Consider the following 21667-nt stretch of genomic DNA (forward strand, 5'->3'; position numbering starts at 1 on the left):
CCTCTCTCATCTTTTTAAGTGGGAGAACTTGCACACTTGGTGGCTGACTAAATGCTTTTTGCCCCACTTTGTGTGTGTATTTATATATATATATATGTAGGTGTGTAAGTGAGTGCTGTTTTTATTTTTTATTTTTTGCTTTGTCTGTTGTTGTCTCTCTTAATATGCGTGAAAATTGTGAAATTCCAATAAAAAATGATCTTTACAAAAAAAAGAAAATACAAATTACAGCTTCAGAAAGTGTCTTGTTACAAAATACATTATAGTGTAGTTCAGCCCAGTATAATATAACATACTAAATACTCAGAAATTATAAAAATAGGAATTTGATAGTACATGCAACAAAAATACTGCCCATCTCTGGGTACATTGTTGGCACAGGGATAAGAAAGGATAGGAATTCTTAAAGGCACTGTCACAGCAGGGTCCAGGAAAAGGGTCCAGGTCTTCAGGGAAATATCTTTTGAGAATGGAAAATGTCACCACACAATGTTGATATTTTTGTCTTTGTCTGTTAAGAGTGCTTTCGACAAGAGCTGACAAAACCCTGAGACGAAGTGAATGAAAGTCCCTTGAACTTAGAGTCAGTGCAGATAGCAAACCTAGGCCTCATGCTGAATGTTCTTCAATATCACATCTCAAAAAACCTGGCATGAACTCCAGGGACAATAGGAAAGCGCTGGTAAACAATACTCATAAATAGGGATGCACGATATATTGCTGAACATATCGGAATCGGACAATATTAGCTAAAAATGGCAACATCGGTATCTGCCACAATGTCTAGTTTAACGCCAATGTTAAAAAATCGATGTTAAAGATACCGTGCAAACCTATATAACGTAGGTACAGGACATAATGACGGCACTTAAAATGTTGTGCTACACGTGCAACACAGCATTCCTAACCTAGCCCACAATGTCTGCTGTGTGGATCGAGCAGTCATCAAGTCCAGCAGTCATTTGAAAGATTAAGAACATTTCAGAGAGACAACTCAAAGGCGAAATCCATTAAAGCCAAGATCATGGAAATCATTGCCCTTGACAATCAACCGTTCTCCGACTGGTGGAGCACCGGAACACACTACAAGGTGCGCTATTTTTCAGATGTTACCCTACCGGAGTTGCACAGTAATAGCATCACTGCTATTAGCTTCACGACATCGATACTATGGAACACCGTTTGGGTCTTTGGGTGTCAAAAAAGATACAGTAACACTGTCAAAGCTGTACAAAAAAAATCTGCAAACACCGGTCACGAACGATGTGTTTACAATACTGCGTTGGTAATAAAGCATAATTTGTTAGACTGCAACTTCTGGGCTAGCTAGCTTTAGCTTGGTACCTCGCTAGCACTGGTGTGCGAAACAACTTTACCAGCATCAAAGCATACGTGTCGATGAATCGTTGTGAGATATGAAATACGAGTGATAGTGTAATCAATGTGTAATAACTACGTCAAACATTAACGAACGTGTTCAATTATTATTTGACGTGCAGTCATATTCAGGTCCTGGTTGGTCAAACAAGCTTATTTTACATGTCAAATAGTGTTATTTGAGGTGTATCTTTTGACACGCAAAGACCCAGACACGCGTTCCATAAAAATTCTGGTTGAGACAGAAACAACTGAACAGGTGAACAAAACAGCACAGCAAGTAAGTGAAATAAATAGATTTTTATTATGTTTTACTGGTAATGGGGACATATCTAAATGCCAACAAAATAACTTTTTGGTCAGTGTGGCATGTGTGTGTAACCTTTATTTAACTAGGCAAGTCAGTTAATCTTATTTACAATGACGGCCGGACAAAGCTGGGCCAATTGTGCACCGCCCTATGGGACTCCCAATCACGGCCGGATGTCATACAGCCTGGATTCGAACCAGGGACTGTACTGTATTGGGAGGACTGTACTGTGGCCCTCATCCCCTCCAGGTGTGCTAAACGCATGCATTCTCCAAAGGATGCGGATGCCAAACAGCTTTTGGGTTCTCTAACTGCTCTCAGTGCGTGATCTAACCCAAAACAGGTCATTAAGGCAGAGTGCGCATCCCCTTAGGCAGGGGTACCCCGCATCTCTTACAATAAAACACCGTAATAGTTATGTCGTTTCTCTGTGAAAGTGAAGCCTACAGTGTGATATTACTAGGTGTCTACAGTATACACTAAGCAATACTGTAATAGTCAGATACTACAGACCTTCAGCACCAGCCTTAGTCTCATACACTATCTGATGAAGAGACTTGAACTGGGTGTGAACTGCCTAATTGTGGGGGTAGGGGCAGAGCACACAAATTCACTCACATTCGCTCAATCTTTGCTTATACGTGCGGATTGGCTGCAACTCACGCCATGTTATTCTACTATAGGTGGGGGCAGGATGTAAGGAGTGTGCTTAGTCCTGCATGTTAAGTGAGCTACTGCATAGCTCGTTCACCGTGGAACACACAAGAGTCTAGGCAAGATGGCTGCGCTCTTTGAGAGATAAGTGTGGTGCGCCTAGTGACACGTGCCAGAGTGAGACATACACAGACTCCGATCTTGTGGTGGTCGACCAGGTTGGTCCACTGTCATAAGTAATTAAATACAAGGACAAAACCCAAACGAGATGGCACAAGCCAAACTGATTTGGGGGACAGCAGAGCACCCAGGTGGAGAGGCTAGCGTGCTAGCGAGCTAGCTGCTCCAAGCTATTGAATGGCTGCATGTATATTTCTGCGCTTATACTCTCTAACATAGAGCTCTTACCAAGCAAATCCTCTCTAGAATGAGCCGAGAAAAGGAAGAGGTGGGAGTAGTGCGGCGGAAGAGAGTGCAAAGCTGTCAACAAGGCAAAGGGTGGCTTAACATCATATGGCAAAGGGTGGCTTAACATCATATGTTAACCTGCATAGATTAACAAAAGAAAATACTAACTGAATAAATATAGCTAAAGTCAATTGACGTCATGACAGCCATAGGTTCCTTACACAGGAGTTTCAGTTTCATTCAACTAATTGTGGTCTAAATTGAACAAGAACTTGTACAGTTCAGCCCCCTGGAACAGAAATCACACACGTCTGAATTATTGAATGAGCTTCCCAAGTTACACGACAATTATGCATGATATAGAGCCACACGTTATTCTCTTTCTAACCTTGTGAATAAACTCCAAGAGCATTATGATTTCTGGTGGTTGGGAGGTTCCCAAGTTCTTTAGATCTGAGTGTTAGAGATTTGCTTTAACCTGAGGAAAAGAGCAGTGAGGGGGAAGAAATTAACCTCACTGCTCGAATTTCAGTGCTGGTTCAAGTTGTCATTAAACTATCTTTAACTACCTTTAATGTGCCATCATTTTGTAAACAGTTTTGCATATTCATAAGCTTGATCAAGTTGTCACCAGTTTACTTTTAGCTAGATAATCTATTTACAGTGAAATTCAGAGGGGCATTTTTTTGGCAACTTTTTCAGTCATCAATTAATCAATAAACAGGCAGTGGAATGTAGTTTGACAAGTGTTCAAAAGTCAGTAACAAGATGTTTGTCACCATTCAGGCCCTGTAAAGGAGTGCGTAACTAGCTGCAGGGAAGTCAGGCGCAGGAGAGCAGAAATGGGTAGCAAACGGAGCCCTTTATTGAGGAGAACCAAACACCGTACTAAGAAAACTAAACACACAGGGGTTACAATAACCCGGCGAAAACCAGCCTGGAGTACACATACATATAACAATTCCACACAGACATGGGGGGAAACAGAGGGTTATAAGCAAGACTAGTAATGAGGGAATGCAAACCAGGTGTGTGCGGGAAACCGACAAAACAAATGGAAAATGAAAGGTGGATCAGCGATGGCTAGAAGACCGGTGACGTCGACCGCTGAACGCCGCCCGAACAAGGAGAGGGACCGACCTCGGCGGAAGTCGTGACAGGCCCATGTCTCAGCATGCACTAAAGCTGTTTTAGCATTTACTGCACGTTGTTGAACTATCCAACCATTTTGCTAGTGTCATTGAAATAAAAATGGGCAATTCAAATACAATATCCAGTCCTTTGGTACTCTGGCAGTATGCTGCTTTCTAGGGTTCTTACTCCCTCTACACCTGAAATGCAATAACAAAAACATGAATAACAATAATCCTAGTCAGTCAGTAACTTGGCTAACTAGGCTAATTAAACACTCATGTAAATGTGTAAATCAACCAAATGATAGCCAACCAGCCTAATAGTCTAGTCGCCTCTTCAACAGTGAAGAGGCGACTCCGGGATGTTGGCCTTCTAGGCAGAGTTGCAGAGAAAAAGCCATATCTCAGACTGGCCAAGGAAATTAAGATGGGCAAAATAAGGCAGACACTGGACAGAGGAACTCTGCCTAGAAGGCCAGCATCCTGGAGTCACCTCTTCACTGTTGATGTTGAGACTGGTGTTTTGCGGGTACTATTTAATGAAGCTGCCAGTTGAGGACTTGTGAGTCATCTGTTTCTCAAACTAGACACCAATGTACTTGTCCTCTTGCTCTGTTGTGCACCGGGGCCTCCTACTCCTCTTTCTATTCTGGTTAGAGCCAGTTTGCGCTGTTCTGTGAAGGGAGTAGTACACAGCGTTTTACGAGATTTTCAGTTTTTTGGCAATTTCTCGCATGGAATAGCCTTCATTTCTCAGAACAAGAATAGACTGATGAGTTTCAGAAGGAAGGCCTTTGTTTCTGGCCATTTGAGCCTGTAATCGAATCCATATGCTCCAGATACTATGTATTCAATTGTCAAGTTACAAGTTTGTGATCGGTGTTAAATCTTTCACACATCATGAGTCAAGCTTGCAAAATGTAATTACACATTTGCAAATCGTACTTGCAACCACGAATCTCAATGTGCAACCACGAAATTCAAAATACAACTCATTATAATCCCTTAAAGAAGTGGCATATTATACTGACATTTGCTCGCATGATTAAAACAACGATATTGTGTCTTCCCCAGATTGTCGTTAGATGGCAGCAAATAGTTGTGCAATATCTTCGCATGTGGATCTTTAGACTTGTTCCAGCCACGCCCATACGTTGAAAGGACACATTAACACATTTTAAAGTACACAGCCAAGGGTTGGGCAGGAGTGGATTTGAAACGGTACCTGCAGCAGTAGGCCTGTTAATCTGCATAGTTGAGAAATTGCAATGGAAAGGCTACTATTAAGATACAACTTTAGGGGCTTCTTTGCCACCCAGTTCAGGATGTTATCCGACTAGGTAAATGTAATGACAGTGTTGTATGGTATAGTAGTTAATTTAGTTGGAGCTCCCATAGCTAGTAAAGTAGCCTAACAAGACTGATCGCAATATCCTAGAAATAGTCCTCATATTATTTGTCGCATATTGATAAATTCTATATTACAGATGGTTGGTAATGTTTCCGTTTCATTGTTTTAATTCATTTGTAGCCAAGACATCCATCATGAACTGTAGTAACTCATGTGGCAGTGTTGTACATGTTTTCTCAGGAAATCAGAAAGGGGATTGGAAATGTGTCTAGTACCACCATGAAGGCATAGTCCAATCATTAAGGATGTCTAGTAAATGCTATGTTATTATATTTAACCCAATGCTCTCCAAAATAACCTAAGATAACTCTTCAGGTTTGTGGTATGGTCAGGTACGTTTTTCTTTTTCGGCTGTTCTGCCAAACAACATTTGTTCTGGAGGTAAGCCGAGATCGATAGCCGAAGTCTACGCCCCTTTGTTGTCGATTGTTCAATCTTAGGGATTCTTCAATAATCTTTGTTGACATTCAAAGACACGATTTGTTTTCATACACATTTTTTCATTGAGGAATACTGCACCAAACATCTTAGTTATATGTAAAATTGCCCAACAAAATATATATCTCCTTGGCAAAAATGTCCAAATTAATGACAGATTTCTTGAATTAATTAGGAGTATTTTGGGTAATCGAATTACTATCTACGGCGACTCAAAATGGACAAACCGCTATTGCCGCTGTTTTTCTCATTTTTCAATCGAATGTATTTTAACCTCTATGGGACGGGCGGGTATCCCTAAACCGGGACAGTTGTTGCTAACGTGCGTTAATGTGACTAGAATGACTTTGTATACAACAGCCAACCTTACGGGACATAGACTTGTCTTATATGGGCAGAAAGCTTACATTCTTGTTAATATCAGTGCAGTGTCTAACAGTATCTAATACAGTGAAAAAATAACATGCTATTGTTTGAGGAGAGTGCACAACAACAACAAAACTTTTATCACAGCAACTGGTTTGATACATTCACCTCTGAAGATAAATAATGTACTTATATTCAGTAACCTTGCTGATTTGTCATCCTAAGGGTCCCAGAGATAGTTTTGTTTGATAAAATCCCTTTTCATGTTCAAATGTAGGAACTGGGGCCTACACTTTGACCCCATTGCTGTCTCTGGCTCCACACCCACCCCGCCCGGCCATCGAGATGTGTGAAAGTTAGTGTATAAGCTAATGATCCATCATGTATGACATTCCTGGGAGTGTGTAAACTTAAATGTTTTATTATCAATACATTTTTGTGTGTTCTCTATAGTTATGTACTTGAATATGTAAAAATGGACAAATTCAGCACATTTCTGCAAACTCCTGGCAGACTTGATAGAAAATATTGTGCAGTAATGTAATTCTTCACTGGATTAGTCTGAAACTTTGCACATACACTGCTGCCATCTGGTGGCCAAAGTCTAAATTACACCTATACTCCTGTCTGAAAGTATGGCCTTTCGTGATAAACACGTTTTTTTGTTTGTATTATCTTGCTTCAGGTCCTGGCCTACAGGGTGTTAGATTTGGCTTTTTTTTTGTTTTTAAAGAGTACGATCCTGAAGAGGTTTTAAGGGAGTATGCGCGCAAACTTGTTTGGTTCGCCTAGCAACTGAAGCATGCTGAGGCCTTGATTTGTTCGACTTTCCCCATGGGAGACCTGGACTCAGATTCACCTGTGACACTTGTGGGATGATACTTTTTGGGAGGGGTCTACCTAAATTTGTCCAATACAAACTCTTGTTTTCAATACAAAACGTTTTCTGTTTGAAGTAAATGGTTTCTGTTGCAAAACGTTTGCAACAGATTTGGCATTATGAATACACTCCTGGTTTTACTTAAGCCATGTTAGAGAAATCAACCAACCTTTTCTCTCCCTCTCGCTCCTCAGGCAGAAGGAGCAGTTGTATGCCCTACGGAAGCACCATGAAGAGGAGATTGACCACAGTAAGAAAGAGATTGAGCGCTTGAAGCGTGAGATTGCCTGTCACAAAGGCAACATCAAGAAGCTGAAACATGATGACTAAACTCAGTCTTCAGTCCTGTTCACACAGCTTACATTACTACCTATCCCATATATCACTCATTGTCTGATTTGGTGTTTGTCAGCCTGGTCTCATAGACTAGACGTAACATAGCAAACAACTATTTAGTATATTTTACATTTGGTATGGTTACAGATGGTTACATAAGGCAAAAGTAGAGTGGTTGGTATGGGTGGGTGTTTTGCAGTGGCGACCCGTCATTCAGCCCCTCATTCTTAGAATGTTATTTTAGCATTAATACTTGTCACATATCAGTTTGCAAACCATGTAAAAAATATTAAAAAATATAACAAATCATTGAGTTAATAAAGCTGCATACAGACATGGTCTCTTTTTTGCTTTCTTGTGTAGGCAGCTCCAAAATGCAGGAGTTTCAGCCTAGCTCAGTGCATTCTGTGGTGATGGGGCAGCCAGCGGAGAATATGGAGTGTAGGGGTTGGGAATGTACTCATGGGGACACTATGTCACCGCCAAATCTAAGGGTAGAGCTCGAAAATTCAAGCCCCTTGGGTGCTGCCATAGAGTTACATCAGAAGTGCCTATCCGGCCTGCCGAGTGGCGCGCAGTGGTCTAAAGGCAGTGCTAGCTGTGCCACTAGAGATTCTGGGTTCGAGTCCAGGCTCTGTCGCAGCCGGCCACGACCGGGAGACCCATGGGGCGGTGCACAATTGGCCCAGCCTTGTCCGGGTTAGGGGAGGATTTGGCCAGCAGGGATGTTCTTGTCCCATTGCGCACTAGAGACTCATGTGGCGGGCCGGGCCTCTTTCTAGAGCTACGACCTGAAGATCATGATTTGACCTTGTTTTTTTCAGAGTTCCCAGTTGTTTTGAAAGCACCATAAATCCAGAGAATGCCAGACTTTGAAAATTTGCCCACAAAGGACCGTTGCGCCACCTTCCTGATCAAGTGAGCACAGCACAAGCTGAGTCCACAAGCTGCTGCATAAATTATGTAATATGCCAGAGAGATATGTATACTGTAGCTAAGAAAGTTATACTATGTTGTGTAGTACGCTGTTAGTAGCCCATGTGCCTTACCCTAATAATTTAGTCTATTTTCCCCTCTTAATTTTGCCTAGTGTTCTGTTCTGACAGATTGCCTCTTATCTGCTTGTCGTCCCGGTATTCCAGTTTGTACATCTCAATTGTCAGTTGAAACCACATTTGATTAAGCAAGTCAGCCATATCAGCTGTTTTTTTAAAGGCAGGAAATTAAGGAGAATTAACTGTTTTGCTTCCAGATAAGGTTCTGCTGATAGCCAGGTGTAGCTGTTAGGACAGCTTTACGTAGGCCCTAACAGTTTGCGGGCACTGTTTGTCACCGTTATAGTGCAATTAATGTATTTTTTATTGTTGTGTTGTGGCTTTGCTGCATGCACCCCCCCAAAAAATGTTTGTCCCACCAAGATGTACATGCTAAAATCGCCACTGGTGTTTTGTATAACACGAACGTCTAGCAACCCGAAGTTTGTGAGTCTGAATCTTATCACAACTTTTGCATTTTAGCTAATTAGTCATTTTTCAACTGCTTACTACATTTAAGCTAATTTGCAACTACTTATTACATTTAAGATACTTTGCAACTACTTACTACATTTAAACTTAACCCCTAACCCTTAGCTAAAGTTAGCCAGCTAGCTAACATTAGCCAGCTAGCTAATGACGGCCTACCCCGGCCAAACCTGGATGACGCTGGACCAGTTGTGCGCTGCCCTATGGGACTACCAATCACGGGTGGATGTGATACATACTTGTCGCATATTTGTAACATTTGTAACATTTTTCAAATTCGTAACGTATTGTCAATTTTGCTAATTTACTACATTGTACGTTTTGCAAATTCGTAACATACCATACGAAATGGGTGATGGACATCCACAAATGAATGCATACCATACGAAACGTATCTAAATGGAGTGTCTCTGATTTATATACAGAATAATATGAAATACTCGTATGCAGTTGTCGTAAGAGGTTGTATGTGAGTCACATTCAAAGCATTAATAAAGCACTAAAGTTGTTTTCTGATTGGGAGTTTTTTGTGATTACTTTAAATATGTTATTCTTGAAATCAGGCACATTTATTATGACAGATTAGTATTTGATTTCGGGTGTGCAATATTCTGAAAGCGTGAGCTGCACACATTTATCTGTGACAGGCAACCCAATCTCAAATCCGAACCAGTTCTAACAATGATAACAATAATCCCATCTCTTCCACATATCTGATTTCCATCGATTTCCAAGACCTCGTACCAAAAACTGCACAGAATTTGTCACATTCCGTTCAGTACGTTTATACTGTAATTCAATCACAGCATTGTGCAGTATCGAAATCCAAATATGTGCTTATTTTGAGTGTATAGATACAGTCATTGATGTACAATACCTAGGCGTTCTGTCTGGAAATATGGGACTTTTATTGGTGGAAAGTAATGTCAATCTGCGATTAACCACTTCGATTGGTTAAGATTGTGAGGCCCTACGTAGTTAGGTGGGGGTGTACTCCTTCGTCGCCGAGTGGTGTGCGAGCGACTGGGCCGTCTCGAAAACTGTCTCGTGGGTAGACTCAAACATATTATTGATATTGACCATAGTGCATATCTATTTTGGTTCATTGTTGAATAATACATTTAACGATACTGTTATATTTCTAGAAAAGATAGGTAAGCGTTTGCTAATTATTCATTTTCACCTCTTTTGGCGGGTGGTTTGTTTGAATGCTGAAAGGTGTCCAGCATGCTAACAAGGCCTAAGCTAGCCCTGTTTTCTATTTTCTTGGCAAAGAGTATGAACCTTAACGTTATTTTGATTTACATTTTCGTATTTCTAACGCTAAACGTTTTGCTTGGTGTAAATGTTCCAAATTGTGAATTCAGTCGAATTCGTCTAACAATGTAGCTAACTAAATCTAGTTATGTACTGTAGCTAGCTGCAGTAATTGAGCTCGCTATTATTGGAAGGGGGCGGGACGATGTTTAACCAAGAAATACACACCACCAACTAAGCTTGCTTCAACAAAAACATGTTTGCTAGCTAGCATAGTCATTGTTTTTTGTTTACTGTCTGTTGGAGTTCACTAACTAGCTTGCTCCCAATATAACCTTCCTGTTCACTTGTCCCCAGGTATTTCATTTTTCAGACATCGTGGTTGTCTGCATTAAAATTAATGGTTCAGATTTTCTAGTGTAGTTATAGTATCTTAGCCAATCTGAACTAGCTAGTTGATCTATTTACAATACTTGCAGAGGTTTAGCTAGATTACATTAAGTTACTATTGCAATAGGAAAAAATGTGCCCAATGTATTTTATGAAAGGGAAAGTTTATGTACCATACAAGTTGTTAGTCTTGATCTGTAAAGGGCACCTGAAACATATGTTCTAATATGGAACATTCTTACTGAAATCTTGTTTTTGTCTTATCTGGTCTTTTCCCCTTTCTCTCAAGAGAATGGCTGCTGCCGCTGAGGTGAATGGTACTTCTGCCCTGGTGAGGGAGGAAGAGGAGCCTATGGAAGTCACTGCCGAAGGCGAGCACACAGAGAACTACCAGACGCTCATCGACGCTGGACTGCCTCAGAAAGTGGCCGAGAGTCTCGACAACGTATTCTCAACTGGTGGGGAATCGGTCATACAATGGCTGAGTCTAATCCATTTTTCCAAAGAAGCGTGATGATATTGCTTGAGGTTCCATGAAGTGGAGAAAGGCCAGGTTGTAATGTTAGGAATCTGTCTTGTTCCCTCAGGCTTGGTGGCGTACGCTGACCTGGATGAGAGGGCCATTGATGCTCTGCGGGAGTTCAATGAAGAGGGAGCGCTGTCTGTACTGTTGCAGTTCAAAGAAAGTGACCTGTCCCATGTGCAGGTGCGTTACAGGGGGAGAGGAATGAATACAAGTCAGTTTGGATGATGACGCATTAGTCAGAAGTTGACATGGAGGGGGCTATACATTTCCCTCTGCTCATAACACCAATACATGAATCATCTGTCCTGTGGTTTACAGAACAAAAGTGCTTTCCTTTGTGGAGTCATGAAGACGTACAGACAGAGGGAAAAGCAGGGAAGTAAAGTACAAGAATCCACCAAGGGTCCCGATGAGTCCAAGATCAAGGTAAAATGCAACGGTTAGAAAGTTGTTTCATTTGCTTAAATATAACCTGCCGTGTAACTCCTGTGCATACACAAAGTTCTGTGACTGATTTCCGTCATTTGGATTTTGGAGAGAATTAGTTTTTTTTAGATCAGTGTAGACCAGCTCCCCAGAGACTTTTATTGCAGGTTTGTCGATGACATAATAGACCAACGGAAGTGTGTCTGTTTTGTGCTCAATAAATTCCCAAATGTTTCATAAAAACAAATTCTCGGTTATGCTGTATGCACTGACCGGCCATGCATGATTGTTGCTGACACTGATGTTCAGATAAAGGGAATTCAATTGTTTATAATGCTCAGCACTCAACTCAAACAGCGGTGTGTAGCCTAGTGTACTTTTGCATCTTAGTAATTTAGCAGATGCTATTATCCAGAGCGATTTACAGTAAGTAGTGAGTGCATACTGTTTTTTTTTTTTTAAATTTACTGGTCTCCTGTGGGAATTGAACCCACAACCCTGGTGTTGGAAGCGCCATGCTTTACCACATGGGGCCACTGAAGCTGCTGGAAAAGTCATTCAAAGCCTATACTTATTGCTCAAGATGTAACTTTCCAGGGCTGTTTCCCAAAAGCGTTGTAGCACTAACATCTTAATTCCATTGAAACTAAATGGACGAAAGATGATCTTAGTACTACGATGCTTTTGTGAAGCCCTGCCCTGTGCGACTATTTTTGCCATGTAATGTTAATACAAAATCGGACAACCCCATAGTAGAATAGTTTACATATTTAGTTGGCTTGTAGTTTTCTATTCGAGATAAATATGCTTGTCAATGCACAACAATTCTTAATGGCTCTGCCATTTACTGGTTGCTGAAATTCTAATACTTAATTACATTTTGACAGAACAAAGTATAGTATAGAGAATCATCTAAACCGATGTTGAATATACTTTACGTAACCAAAAATGTAGTATTTTCAGCTGTTTGAAGCTGGTGTACAAAAGTGAAAGACACAAATTTAACTTTAATGAAAAATACACCTGAGAATCACTCATTCCTTTAATTTACAGTGTTAAATAACACTGGAAACAATGTTTTTTTTGTGATCAAATGTTTCATTTTGGTGTTTATAATAAGGTTGGTAGCAACATGAAAAACTGTTGTGGGGATCTATTGCAGCTCAAGTCGACGACAAAATCATCAATGCTCTCTGGGCTTGCTGGCTATCTAGCTAGGTAGGTAGCAAGCAAATGTAGCTACTCACAATACCATAGACAATATCAGCATGTAAAGTAACTAGTTAGCTTTAAAATCGCCTAAACAAACTACAGTCTAAAATATCCAATGTTCAACCAAGACAGATGTGCCTCACAGTGAAGTCTGACATTTACAACAGCAGATACACTATATATAAGTATTTGGAGATCACTTCAAATTAGTGGATTCCGCTATTTTAGCCACACCCGTTGCTGAAAGGTGTATAAAATCGAGCACACGGTAGTCTCCATAGACAAACATTGGCAGTAGAATGGCCTTCCTGAAATGCTCAGTGACTTTTAATGCTTTAGTCTGGGTCTGGGAGTAGATCCCTCAGGAGACCATCCGCCACCTCATCATGTGCTGACAACAAAATCACACAAATTATCAATGGAAATCAAATTTAGCAACCCGTGGAGGTCTGGATTTGGAGTCACACTCGAAATTAAAGTGGAAAACCACACTACAGGCTGATCCAACTTTGATGTAATGTCCTTAAAACAAGTCAAAATGAGGCTCAGTAGTGTGTGGCCTCCACGTGCCTGTATGACCTCCCTACAATGCCTGGGCATGCTCCTGATGGTGGATGGTCTCCTGAGGGATCTCCTCCCAGACCTGGACTAAAGCATCCGCCAAATCCTGGACAGTCTGTGGTGCAACGTGGCGTTGGTGGATGGAGTGAGACATGATGTCCCATATGTGCTCAATTGGATTCAGGTCTGGGGAACGGGTGGGCCAGTCCATAGGATCAATGCCTTCCTCTTGAGAGAAACTACGGTGGGAAAATGTGCATTGGGCAAAAGAAATCAAATTAAAATAAGTGAACTGACATCAGTCAATTAGTTAAATGGAAAATATCTCTCAGCACCATTGACCACGCACCCAAATATCAACATTTTTAAAGGAGATGTTTAATTCTTGAGCTACTGTCTTAATCCTAGTCTTTTATTTTTGATTTAGTTGGAGATGTGAATCAGGGCTCAACATTACGGCTTGCCTGGGGCAAGGAAATAAGTAAATGGTTGGACAACCAGAGTGTGTGTATGATTTTTAATTCAGAATGGACAAGTAAAAAATCACTGTTCAAACTATTACCCCGAACAGAATTGGATCAGGCAGGGCAGTGCATGGTTGACATTCTGAGTAAATTACGTATAGGTTATAGCAAGTAGGAATATCTCAAATATGTATTTACACAAAGCAAGAGAACAATGTAGGTAGCGCTAAGAGTATTACCAAAGCAGTGCACACTTGTTTTTTTTATTGTTTCTTGTTTTTGTTTTTTTTATTCTGGGCCAATAGCTAAATTACATTTTATAGTGGACACTCCAGTGTCTTGTTGTAAAAGCTCATTGTGTATTTTTTTTCTCCATTTGGTATTGGGACATGGCCTATTAACCCAGTTTCAGTTTAGCGCGGTAGGAGAAATTTTAAGTTTTAAGTTGTTTTTGGAGAGAGTGCGCGAGAACACAATAGCGAGATATACAAATCTAATGAGAAATTTGGACAAACCTTAGTTGACCATCATTATAAGACAGAAATGATGCATGCTTGGCTGGGGGAAAAAATCCCTCCTTGCTGTTGTGAATCAAACGACCAAACGCCTAATCCTATCTGAAATATCCATAAAAACATTAAGACAAATTTAAAGTTTTGAAGAGTATTTTCCAAAATGTTCTAATAGTGTCTAAAGTTGTAGCACAATAGCTATTGATGACTTCCCAAATGCTATACAGGCCTAAATAGTGTCATTGATGATATGTGACTTTATATAAAGTATGCTTACATTTCCCCTGTTAAACCTACCCTTTTTGAAATGGCTTCGATTGCAACAATTAATATATTTTGGTAACCTTAGCACATTGGTAGTAGTCGGTGACAAATATCAAAGCTTAGCATGGCTGTGCTCGGTTAACCCTGGATGGGAGACCAGATGGGATAGCTGTAGATGGACTAATTATCCCATAGGAGGTGCTGTCAAACCTATTTTTTTTGTTCTTCTGATTTTGGATATAACGTTGAAGGTTTGTCTTATGATGAAAATTGGAAACCATGATGACAATCCTGTGGTTGAAATTTCACCCTCAAACTTTGTGTTCCCGCTCATGTTGTGTATTGGTTATGCTGACGTCTACATGTTCCCCAGGCTCTGTTGGAGCGGACAGGATACACCTTGGACGTCACGACGGGACAGAGGAAATATGGAGGGCCCCCACCAGAGGAAGTGTTCCAGGGAGCACAGCCTGGGATTGGAACTGAGGTAAAGATGTACCATTTATAACATTGTGGCAAAGCCTTTGACTGATAAGAGATGCGTTTGTAAGACTTTGGCCCCAAGAATGGCAACAGACTTTTATAGCAGCATTTACAGCAGACTTCCCCTGCTGAAGTATCATGAGCTGATCTGATTACATTGTGGAACCCTCACTGATCTAGACTCTGTTTTTTGCCTTCAGGTGTTTGTGGGAAAGATCCCCAGAGATCTGTATGAAGACGAGCTGGTGCCACTGTTTGAGAAGGCGGGAACAATCTGGGACCTGAGGCTAATGATGGACCCTCTGTCGGGTCAGAACCGGGGATACGCCTTCATCACCTTCTGCGGCAAGGATGCAGCAGCTGAGGCGGTGAAACTTGTAAGTCCCTGCAGTCAGTCAAGTCTTACTTCACCTTCTAAGAACCAAGCGGCTTGTTTCCCAAACACAGATGAAGCCTAGTCCTTGACTAAAAATCACTTTAGATAGAGAATCTCCATTGAGTGTGCTTTTTTTAGTCTAGGGCAGTGGTTACCAACCTTTTCTGAGTACAGATCACTTTCTGAGTCAAAATGCAATCTGAGATCTACCGTTCAGATTATTATTTTTTTCATTAAACAGTTCTTCTGCGATGATATTTGTGCAGTAGGCTATAGGCCCAATACATTATCACTGCATATTGACTATGCTTGAATTGCCCAGCCAATGTTTTTCTCAGACCATTTTATAATTCTATTTGAAAAAATGACATATGATCACACTGCTAATAGATAATTTGTTGTGTTACTTTGTTTTTACTAGACTGATGGCCTGCATCAGTCTGGGGGCAGCAGTGTGGTTGCCTCTCACCTGACTGCTCTCCCTCCCTCTGCTGAGAATCGGGGACAGTCTTTCAAGACACACTGCACTATTTCTGTCTCATGCACCAATTCATGTTATTACTCTAATGACCAGAGTGTAATTTCTCTAAAAATGACAAGCTGCTAATTAATAACAACGGAACACTTTGCTATACTCATTAATTATAGCTGCAGAGCTGGTTGCAGCTTAAGTGGAAATGGGGAGAATGCACATTTTATGGCTTATAAACGTTGATGGCTTAAGAGCTGTCATTTTTAATGTGAGGAACTGCAGTTCCTCAAGGACAAAACGAGAGAAAAAAGAAGAAAAAAGAGAACTACAGCTCTTAAGCCATCTTTCCTCGATTCTTGTTTTCAGTGTGATAACTATGAAATCCGGTCTGGGAAATACCTTGGAGTGTGCATATCTGTCGCAAACAACCGCCTGTTTGTTGGATCAATCCCAAAGAACAAGACCAGAGAGAGCATATTGGAGGACTTTGGCAAAGTCACAGGTCAGTGAAAGTGCAGACACCCCAATTTGGTTTACATTTGTTTTATGTTCTGTAGGTTGTCATTGGTCAGATATCAGTCATGTGACGCCAGTCTCCCTCTTCCTCCAGAGGGGCTTCAGGAAGTGATCCTCTACCACCAGCCAGACGACAAGAAGAAGAACCGTGGCTTCTGTTTCCTGGAGTACGAGGACCACAAGTCTGCAGCCCAGGCCCGCCGCCGCCTGATGAGTGGCAAGGTGAAGGTGTGGGGGAACCCGGTCACTGTGGAGTGGGCTGACCCGGTCGCTGAGCCCGACCCAGATGTCATGGCGAAGGTATGTCATGTCTTGTTCACTCGCTCTCCCACACTCACTCTCTCATTTTACAATGACCTCTCTGCATAAACTGAGATTAATATGGAGTTGAACTGTAATGTTTGTGTCATCAGGTGAAAGTCCTGTTTGTCAGGAAGCTAGCCACCCCGGTCACAGAGGAGCTACTGGAGAAGACCTTCTCTGCGTTTGGAAAGCTGGAGCGGGTGAAGAAGCTCAAAGACTACGCCTTTGTTCACTTTGAGGACAGGGACGCAGCTGTGAAGGTGGGTTACCCTTAGTAAAAACAGTCTTTATTTTCTAATTTCAAGAAATACAAATGTTTTACCTTCGTATGTGTGATACAAATGTTCTGCTTTCCTCAGGCAATGGCAGAAATGAATGGGAAGGAGCTGGGGGGAGAGGAGATTGAGATAGTCCTGGCCAAGCCCCCTGACAAGAAAAGGAAAGAGAGGCAGGCTCAGCGCCAGACCACCAGAAACCCAGGGTGAGGTCACAGAGAGACTGTGCCTGACTAATATCTGAGTAGATCTCCTGTCGTGGGATTACGTTGAACCTTATGTGTTATTCTTGTATTCTGCAGGTATGATGACTATTACTACTACCCACCGCCACGCATGCCTCCACCAGGTAGGGGCAGGGGCCGTGGTGGCAGAGGGGGTGGTGGCTACGCCGCCTACCCCCCAGACTATTACAGCTACGAGGACTACTACGATGACTACTACGGCTACGACTATCATGACTACCGCGGTGGTTACGAGGACCCGTACTACGGTTACGACGATGTGTACAGCATGAGGGGCCGTGGCAGCCGCCCCAGCAGGGGAGGCCCACCCAGGACCCGCGGAGCACAACCCACACGGGGCCGAGGGGGCTATACCCAGAGGGGGCCACCCATCGGCGGGCCCAGGGGTGGCAGAGGAGGGGGCCGTGGGGGACCATTCCAACCACAGAGGGGCCGAGGTACCCGAGGAGCCAGGGGGAACCGCGGGGGCAATGTGGGCGGGAAGAGGAAGGCGGATGTCTTCAACCAGCCTGACTCCAAGCGCCGGCAGATCAACCAGCAGAACTGGGGGTCCCAGCCCATCGCCCAGCAGCCCCTGCAGCAAGGGGCCGACTATTCCGGTAACTATGGTTACAGTAATGACACCCTGGAGTTTTCACAGGATTCTTATGGGCAGCAGTGGAAGTAGACTCATCAAAAAAGGTATTTGGCAAAATAAAAACAAAAAGTACAGGGGGAGAAAACAAGGAGATTGGCGCAATTTTTTTGATTGACTTTTTATTCTTCATCCCTCGCGGAACAAAAAAATTCACTGAGAGAAAAAAATGGACAGACACCCCCAGAATTGGCACATGATTGGCTGGAATTGCATTTTGGCCTGAAGATGTGAATGTAACCGTTTTGCTGAATCATTTCTTACTCTTACGGTTACATGGGACAAATGTCTTAAAACACACATCACTTTTACCTTCCAACATTTTGTTTGTTTATTTTAAAGCCAACAATGAGCATTTTAAATGTGGACAATTCATTTTCAAAAGTCTGAGGACATTAAAATCATGATCTTGCCTTGCAGGAAAGTTTGTGTCCAAGCCCCTCCCTCCCCTACCTGTATTCCCCTTATTTCTGGTTTCTAATAGTGGCATAGTGACTTGCTTGTAAATAATTGCTTATGGCTAGAGCTTCATATTCATTTTTTGCCGTGATGGAGAAAAGAATCCACAGGAAGTAGAAAAATTGAACGTTTTGTAATGTTAAGTGTATGTCAAGCATTTCTAGAGGTAGATCAATTGTGTTTTTTAAAACTGATATTATTATTATTATAACTTCCTATGTTTTCTTTGAACTTGCCCGTTAGTTTGGTTTGGCTTACCTTAAAAGCCATTGCAGTTTGTTCTGATGTTTGTATTTATAACTTTTACGTTTGTTCCGTTTCAATAAAACTCAGTTGAGCATTATTCAATTGTCAGATACCTTCAAATTCAATGGTGTCATTCAGTATTTGAGTCTACTCCTAAACCTATCTCAAATTTCACATTTGGAACGAGATTTTGTCAGCTTTTTGCTCAAAGAATAAATAAAGATTCCAAATGAAATTGTCAAATAGCGAAAGACTGGATGACAGAGAGCACAAATGATGTTTGAATGACTGAATAAAAAGGATTTATAACCCTTTATTTTCCAGGATATGCCACCCTCTTATGATCTGGTAAAGGTTCCAAAGGTATACAAAAAAAAAATGAACACAATAGTTGTACATTTTGTACAACGATGCAGAAATTTCAACCTTGCAAATCATTTACATTGGATTCTACAGGAAGACCAGAACAACCGAGAATTCAAATACATTCCCCTTCCCTGAAGGCACTGGATCAGTTGCAACTCACCTCCACTCAAACACCATGAGGCTCAATTATTCAGTCATTTCTTATTACAGACTGGGAACCTCCCCAAAGGATAAAAATGATTCACAAATTATGAAAGTAATGTCTGTGCTGCTGCTGTACGTTTTGTCTTTTGCTGCTGTAGCAATGACCCTTCAAGCCCTGCTGTTGTTCCATAGAGAAATGCTAAGAGCAAATGCCTTTGGTTTCATTTATATTATTATTTGTGTTTATCTTTTGTCCTTTTATTCCAACTTACCCAGGTGGTGAAGCGAGAGCAGCATCGCTTGAGTGAGGAAAGAACTCACCCTGAACGGTGTTCCTTACAAAAGGCCCGGGTGAGCTAGTTGAGTACTGTCTCTCCTCACCTACAACTGCTGCTAAAATCAAAAGGGGGGGACTTCCAGCCACAGTCATGCCATGCTCCTTGTTATTGTTGTTACTAATATACTACCGTGAGTGATGTGGGCCTACATTTCAATTGATTATTTTTGTCAGTGTCAACCACATCAATCCTTGCATCCTCAAACTAGGGTAATGAAGCTTCTAAATAATTGCGTTGTAAATCTAGATAGAAGACAAATGATTTGAAGTTATTAGCCCCCTTACTTAGGATGTAGCCTAGTCATCCTGATTGACCAAGAAGTGGTAAGTCACAGTATTAAAGCCAATTGGCCACATTTACTCAGAGGTAGATTAGTTTGTTAATCTACGGAATGAAATGGACAAAAGTAGACAGTCCAACTCGGGGCTTTTCTATAAAGGAGATCGGCCTAAGCCCCCAACACCTGTCACTTGGACAATTCCCTATATTGTGCGCTACTTTCAAACAGCCGCTAGGGCCCTGGTCAAACGCAGTGCACTACATGAGGAATAGGGTGTCATTTGGGACACACTTAGCTACACCCTGTTGTGATAATCGCTTCAGCTGTCACTGTCACATTCTTTAATCTCTAGAGGCAGCTTTCTTAACGAAAGCAAGGGGGACTAGAATTACTTTTATTTTCTCTAACAAAGCATATTTTTATTGGGCAATTCTAAACTGACATTGGCTTTCTGTATGATGAATACCTTTTACTACTGTGGTAATTGATAACTACACTGATCCCAATGCCTTTTGAAGATTACAATTTAGTCAACTGCTGGTCAAGCGACAACAAAAGACAGTGCCTGGAAATTGGTCTTTACATTTTAAATCCACAGGAGGGCAGTGTCAATTTGTTTTACTGATGTGCCTTATATTGCACCAGTGATATTTTATTCATGGTGTACACAATTTAGCTTTGTATTAATGTCTGATTTTAAAGGATTATATTTAATAAGAGTAGTGTTTTATATGTTGCTTCTGTCACCAGACTGTAGGGGAGCTTCCCTCAAGCTAGCCCTCACCCTGCCCTTCCTGTGGACCAGTTAGGTTGGGCTCATTTGAGATGGAGTGGACTTACGGGTAAAGGTCTTGTTCTTTTTCTATTTTGTTATGTATTATACATCTATCATTGGAAATTGGAGCCCTTCATTTATATTACAGTGTAAGAGGTACATCCATTGAAGATGCTCTGAGATGTGATGTCATAATTGTTATTCACTGACATTTGCATAGAATATTCCAATAGGATTCCATTGATAACCTAGCATTCCGATTTTGTTTTCAAGACTCTATTGAGTTGTTGCCAAACCTATGCTATGTTTCACATGAATGTCTGATATTTGATATGGCTTTCTCTATGTGGCCCTTTTCCAGCCCTCCTCCTAAGGAGACCTCTGTTATTTTCTCCAAACTCCCAGCCTGGGCAACAGTGGGCATTGACATCTCCCCTGACGAACTCCTGGCATATTTCCGAGCCCAGGCTGATGAAAAAACTCCAAGGCTACTCTACTACATCGATCTCCTGTCCCCATATCTCTCACCTCTGCTGCTAGTCTTTGTCATAGCTGCTGCTGGCTACCATGCTTACAGAAAAATGTGTAAATGGAAGGTAAAAATGAAATTTTCTAAAATATGAAGTCTTACATTTGTATAAATATTTATTTGTATTGACACTAATTAATCTGTGGATTTCTTCTGGTCATTAATGTTTTGATGTGTCGACATCCCTATCCAGGAGTGGTCGGAAGCAGATGCCCTGTCTAAGCGACTATATCAAGGCTTGGAACTTAAGGAGAGCCTGGCAGCAAGGGTGAGGGAGGCCAGTCAGCGCCTGGATGCCCTGGAGGAGGCCAAGCGAGCTGTCCGTGGCAGAAGGGGCAGGCACTGTCACCGCTGTGGCTCCTCCACCAGATAACATGAAGACAGCCTGCTGGACACCAGCCAGAGACAATAAAATATGAGGGGAAAGTTGGGCTGTGTGTGTCCCCCCCCTATTTTTCATTAACTGAAATAAAAGATCCCATTTTCCATACGCTGAAAAAGCTTATTTCTCACAAATGTTGTGCACAAATGTGTTTACTTCCCTGTTAGTGATTTCTCCTTTGCCAAGATAATCCATCTGACTGGTGTGGCATATCAAGAAGCTAATTAAATTGGATGATTATTAAACAGGAGCACCTTGTGCTGGGTTGTGTAATTGGTATGGTGACTGCAGGAATGTCCACCAGAGCTGTTGCCGGAGAATGTAATGTTCATTTTGCTACCATAGGTCACCTTCAATGTTGTCTCAAGAGAATTTGTCAGTACGTCCATCTGGCCT

The 21667-nt window shown here is 41.6% G+C and overlaps 1 protein-coding gene across 6 annotated transcripts; it reads left to right on the forward strand.

The window, feature by feature from the left end:
* The first annotated feature begins 9780 nt into the window (after positions 1–9780).
* On the forward strand, positions 9781–21529 carry LOC118376864 (heterogeneous nuclear ribonucleoprotein R-like). 6 transcript variants are annotated; one of them, XM_052470613.1, is made up of 15 exons: positions 9831–9990; positions 10773–10941; positions 11071–11189; positions 11328–11435; positions 14822–14935; positions 15132–15308; positions 16146–16281; positions 16390–16595; positions 16709–16858; positions 16958–17079; positions 17176–17717; positions 19244–19435; positions 20336–20427; positions 20722–20956; positions 21083–21529. In XM_052470613.1, exons 2-12 carry the CDS (start codon positions 10776–10778, stop codon positions 19273–19275), a joined length of 1872 nt encoding a protein of 623 aa, XP_052326573.1. In that variant the 5' UTR covers positions 9831–9990; positions 10773–10775; the 3' UTR covers positions 19276–19435; positions 20336–20427; positions 20722–20956; positions 21083–21529. The 6 variants fall into 6 exon arrangements, with proteins under 6 accessions (XP_035619562.1, XP_035619561.1, XP_052326573.1 ...); XM_052470612.1 differs by having other exon boundaries at positions 19244–19318; positions 20336–20433; XM_052470611.1 differs by having other exon boundaries at positions 19244–19318.
* The last annotated feature ends 138 nt before the right edge of the window (positions 21530–21667 follow it).

This window comes from Oncorhynchus keta, chromosome 19 (assembly GCF_023373465.1).
Source record: "Oncorhynchus keta strain PuntledgeMale-10-30-2019 chromosome 19, Oket_V2, whole genome shotgun sequence".
NCBI classification, from domain to species: domain Eukaryota; kingdom Metazoa; phylum Chordata; class Actinopteri; order Salmoniformes; family Salmonidae; genus Oncorhynchus; species Oncorhynchus keta.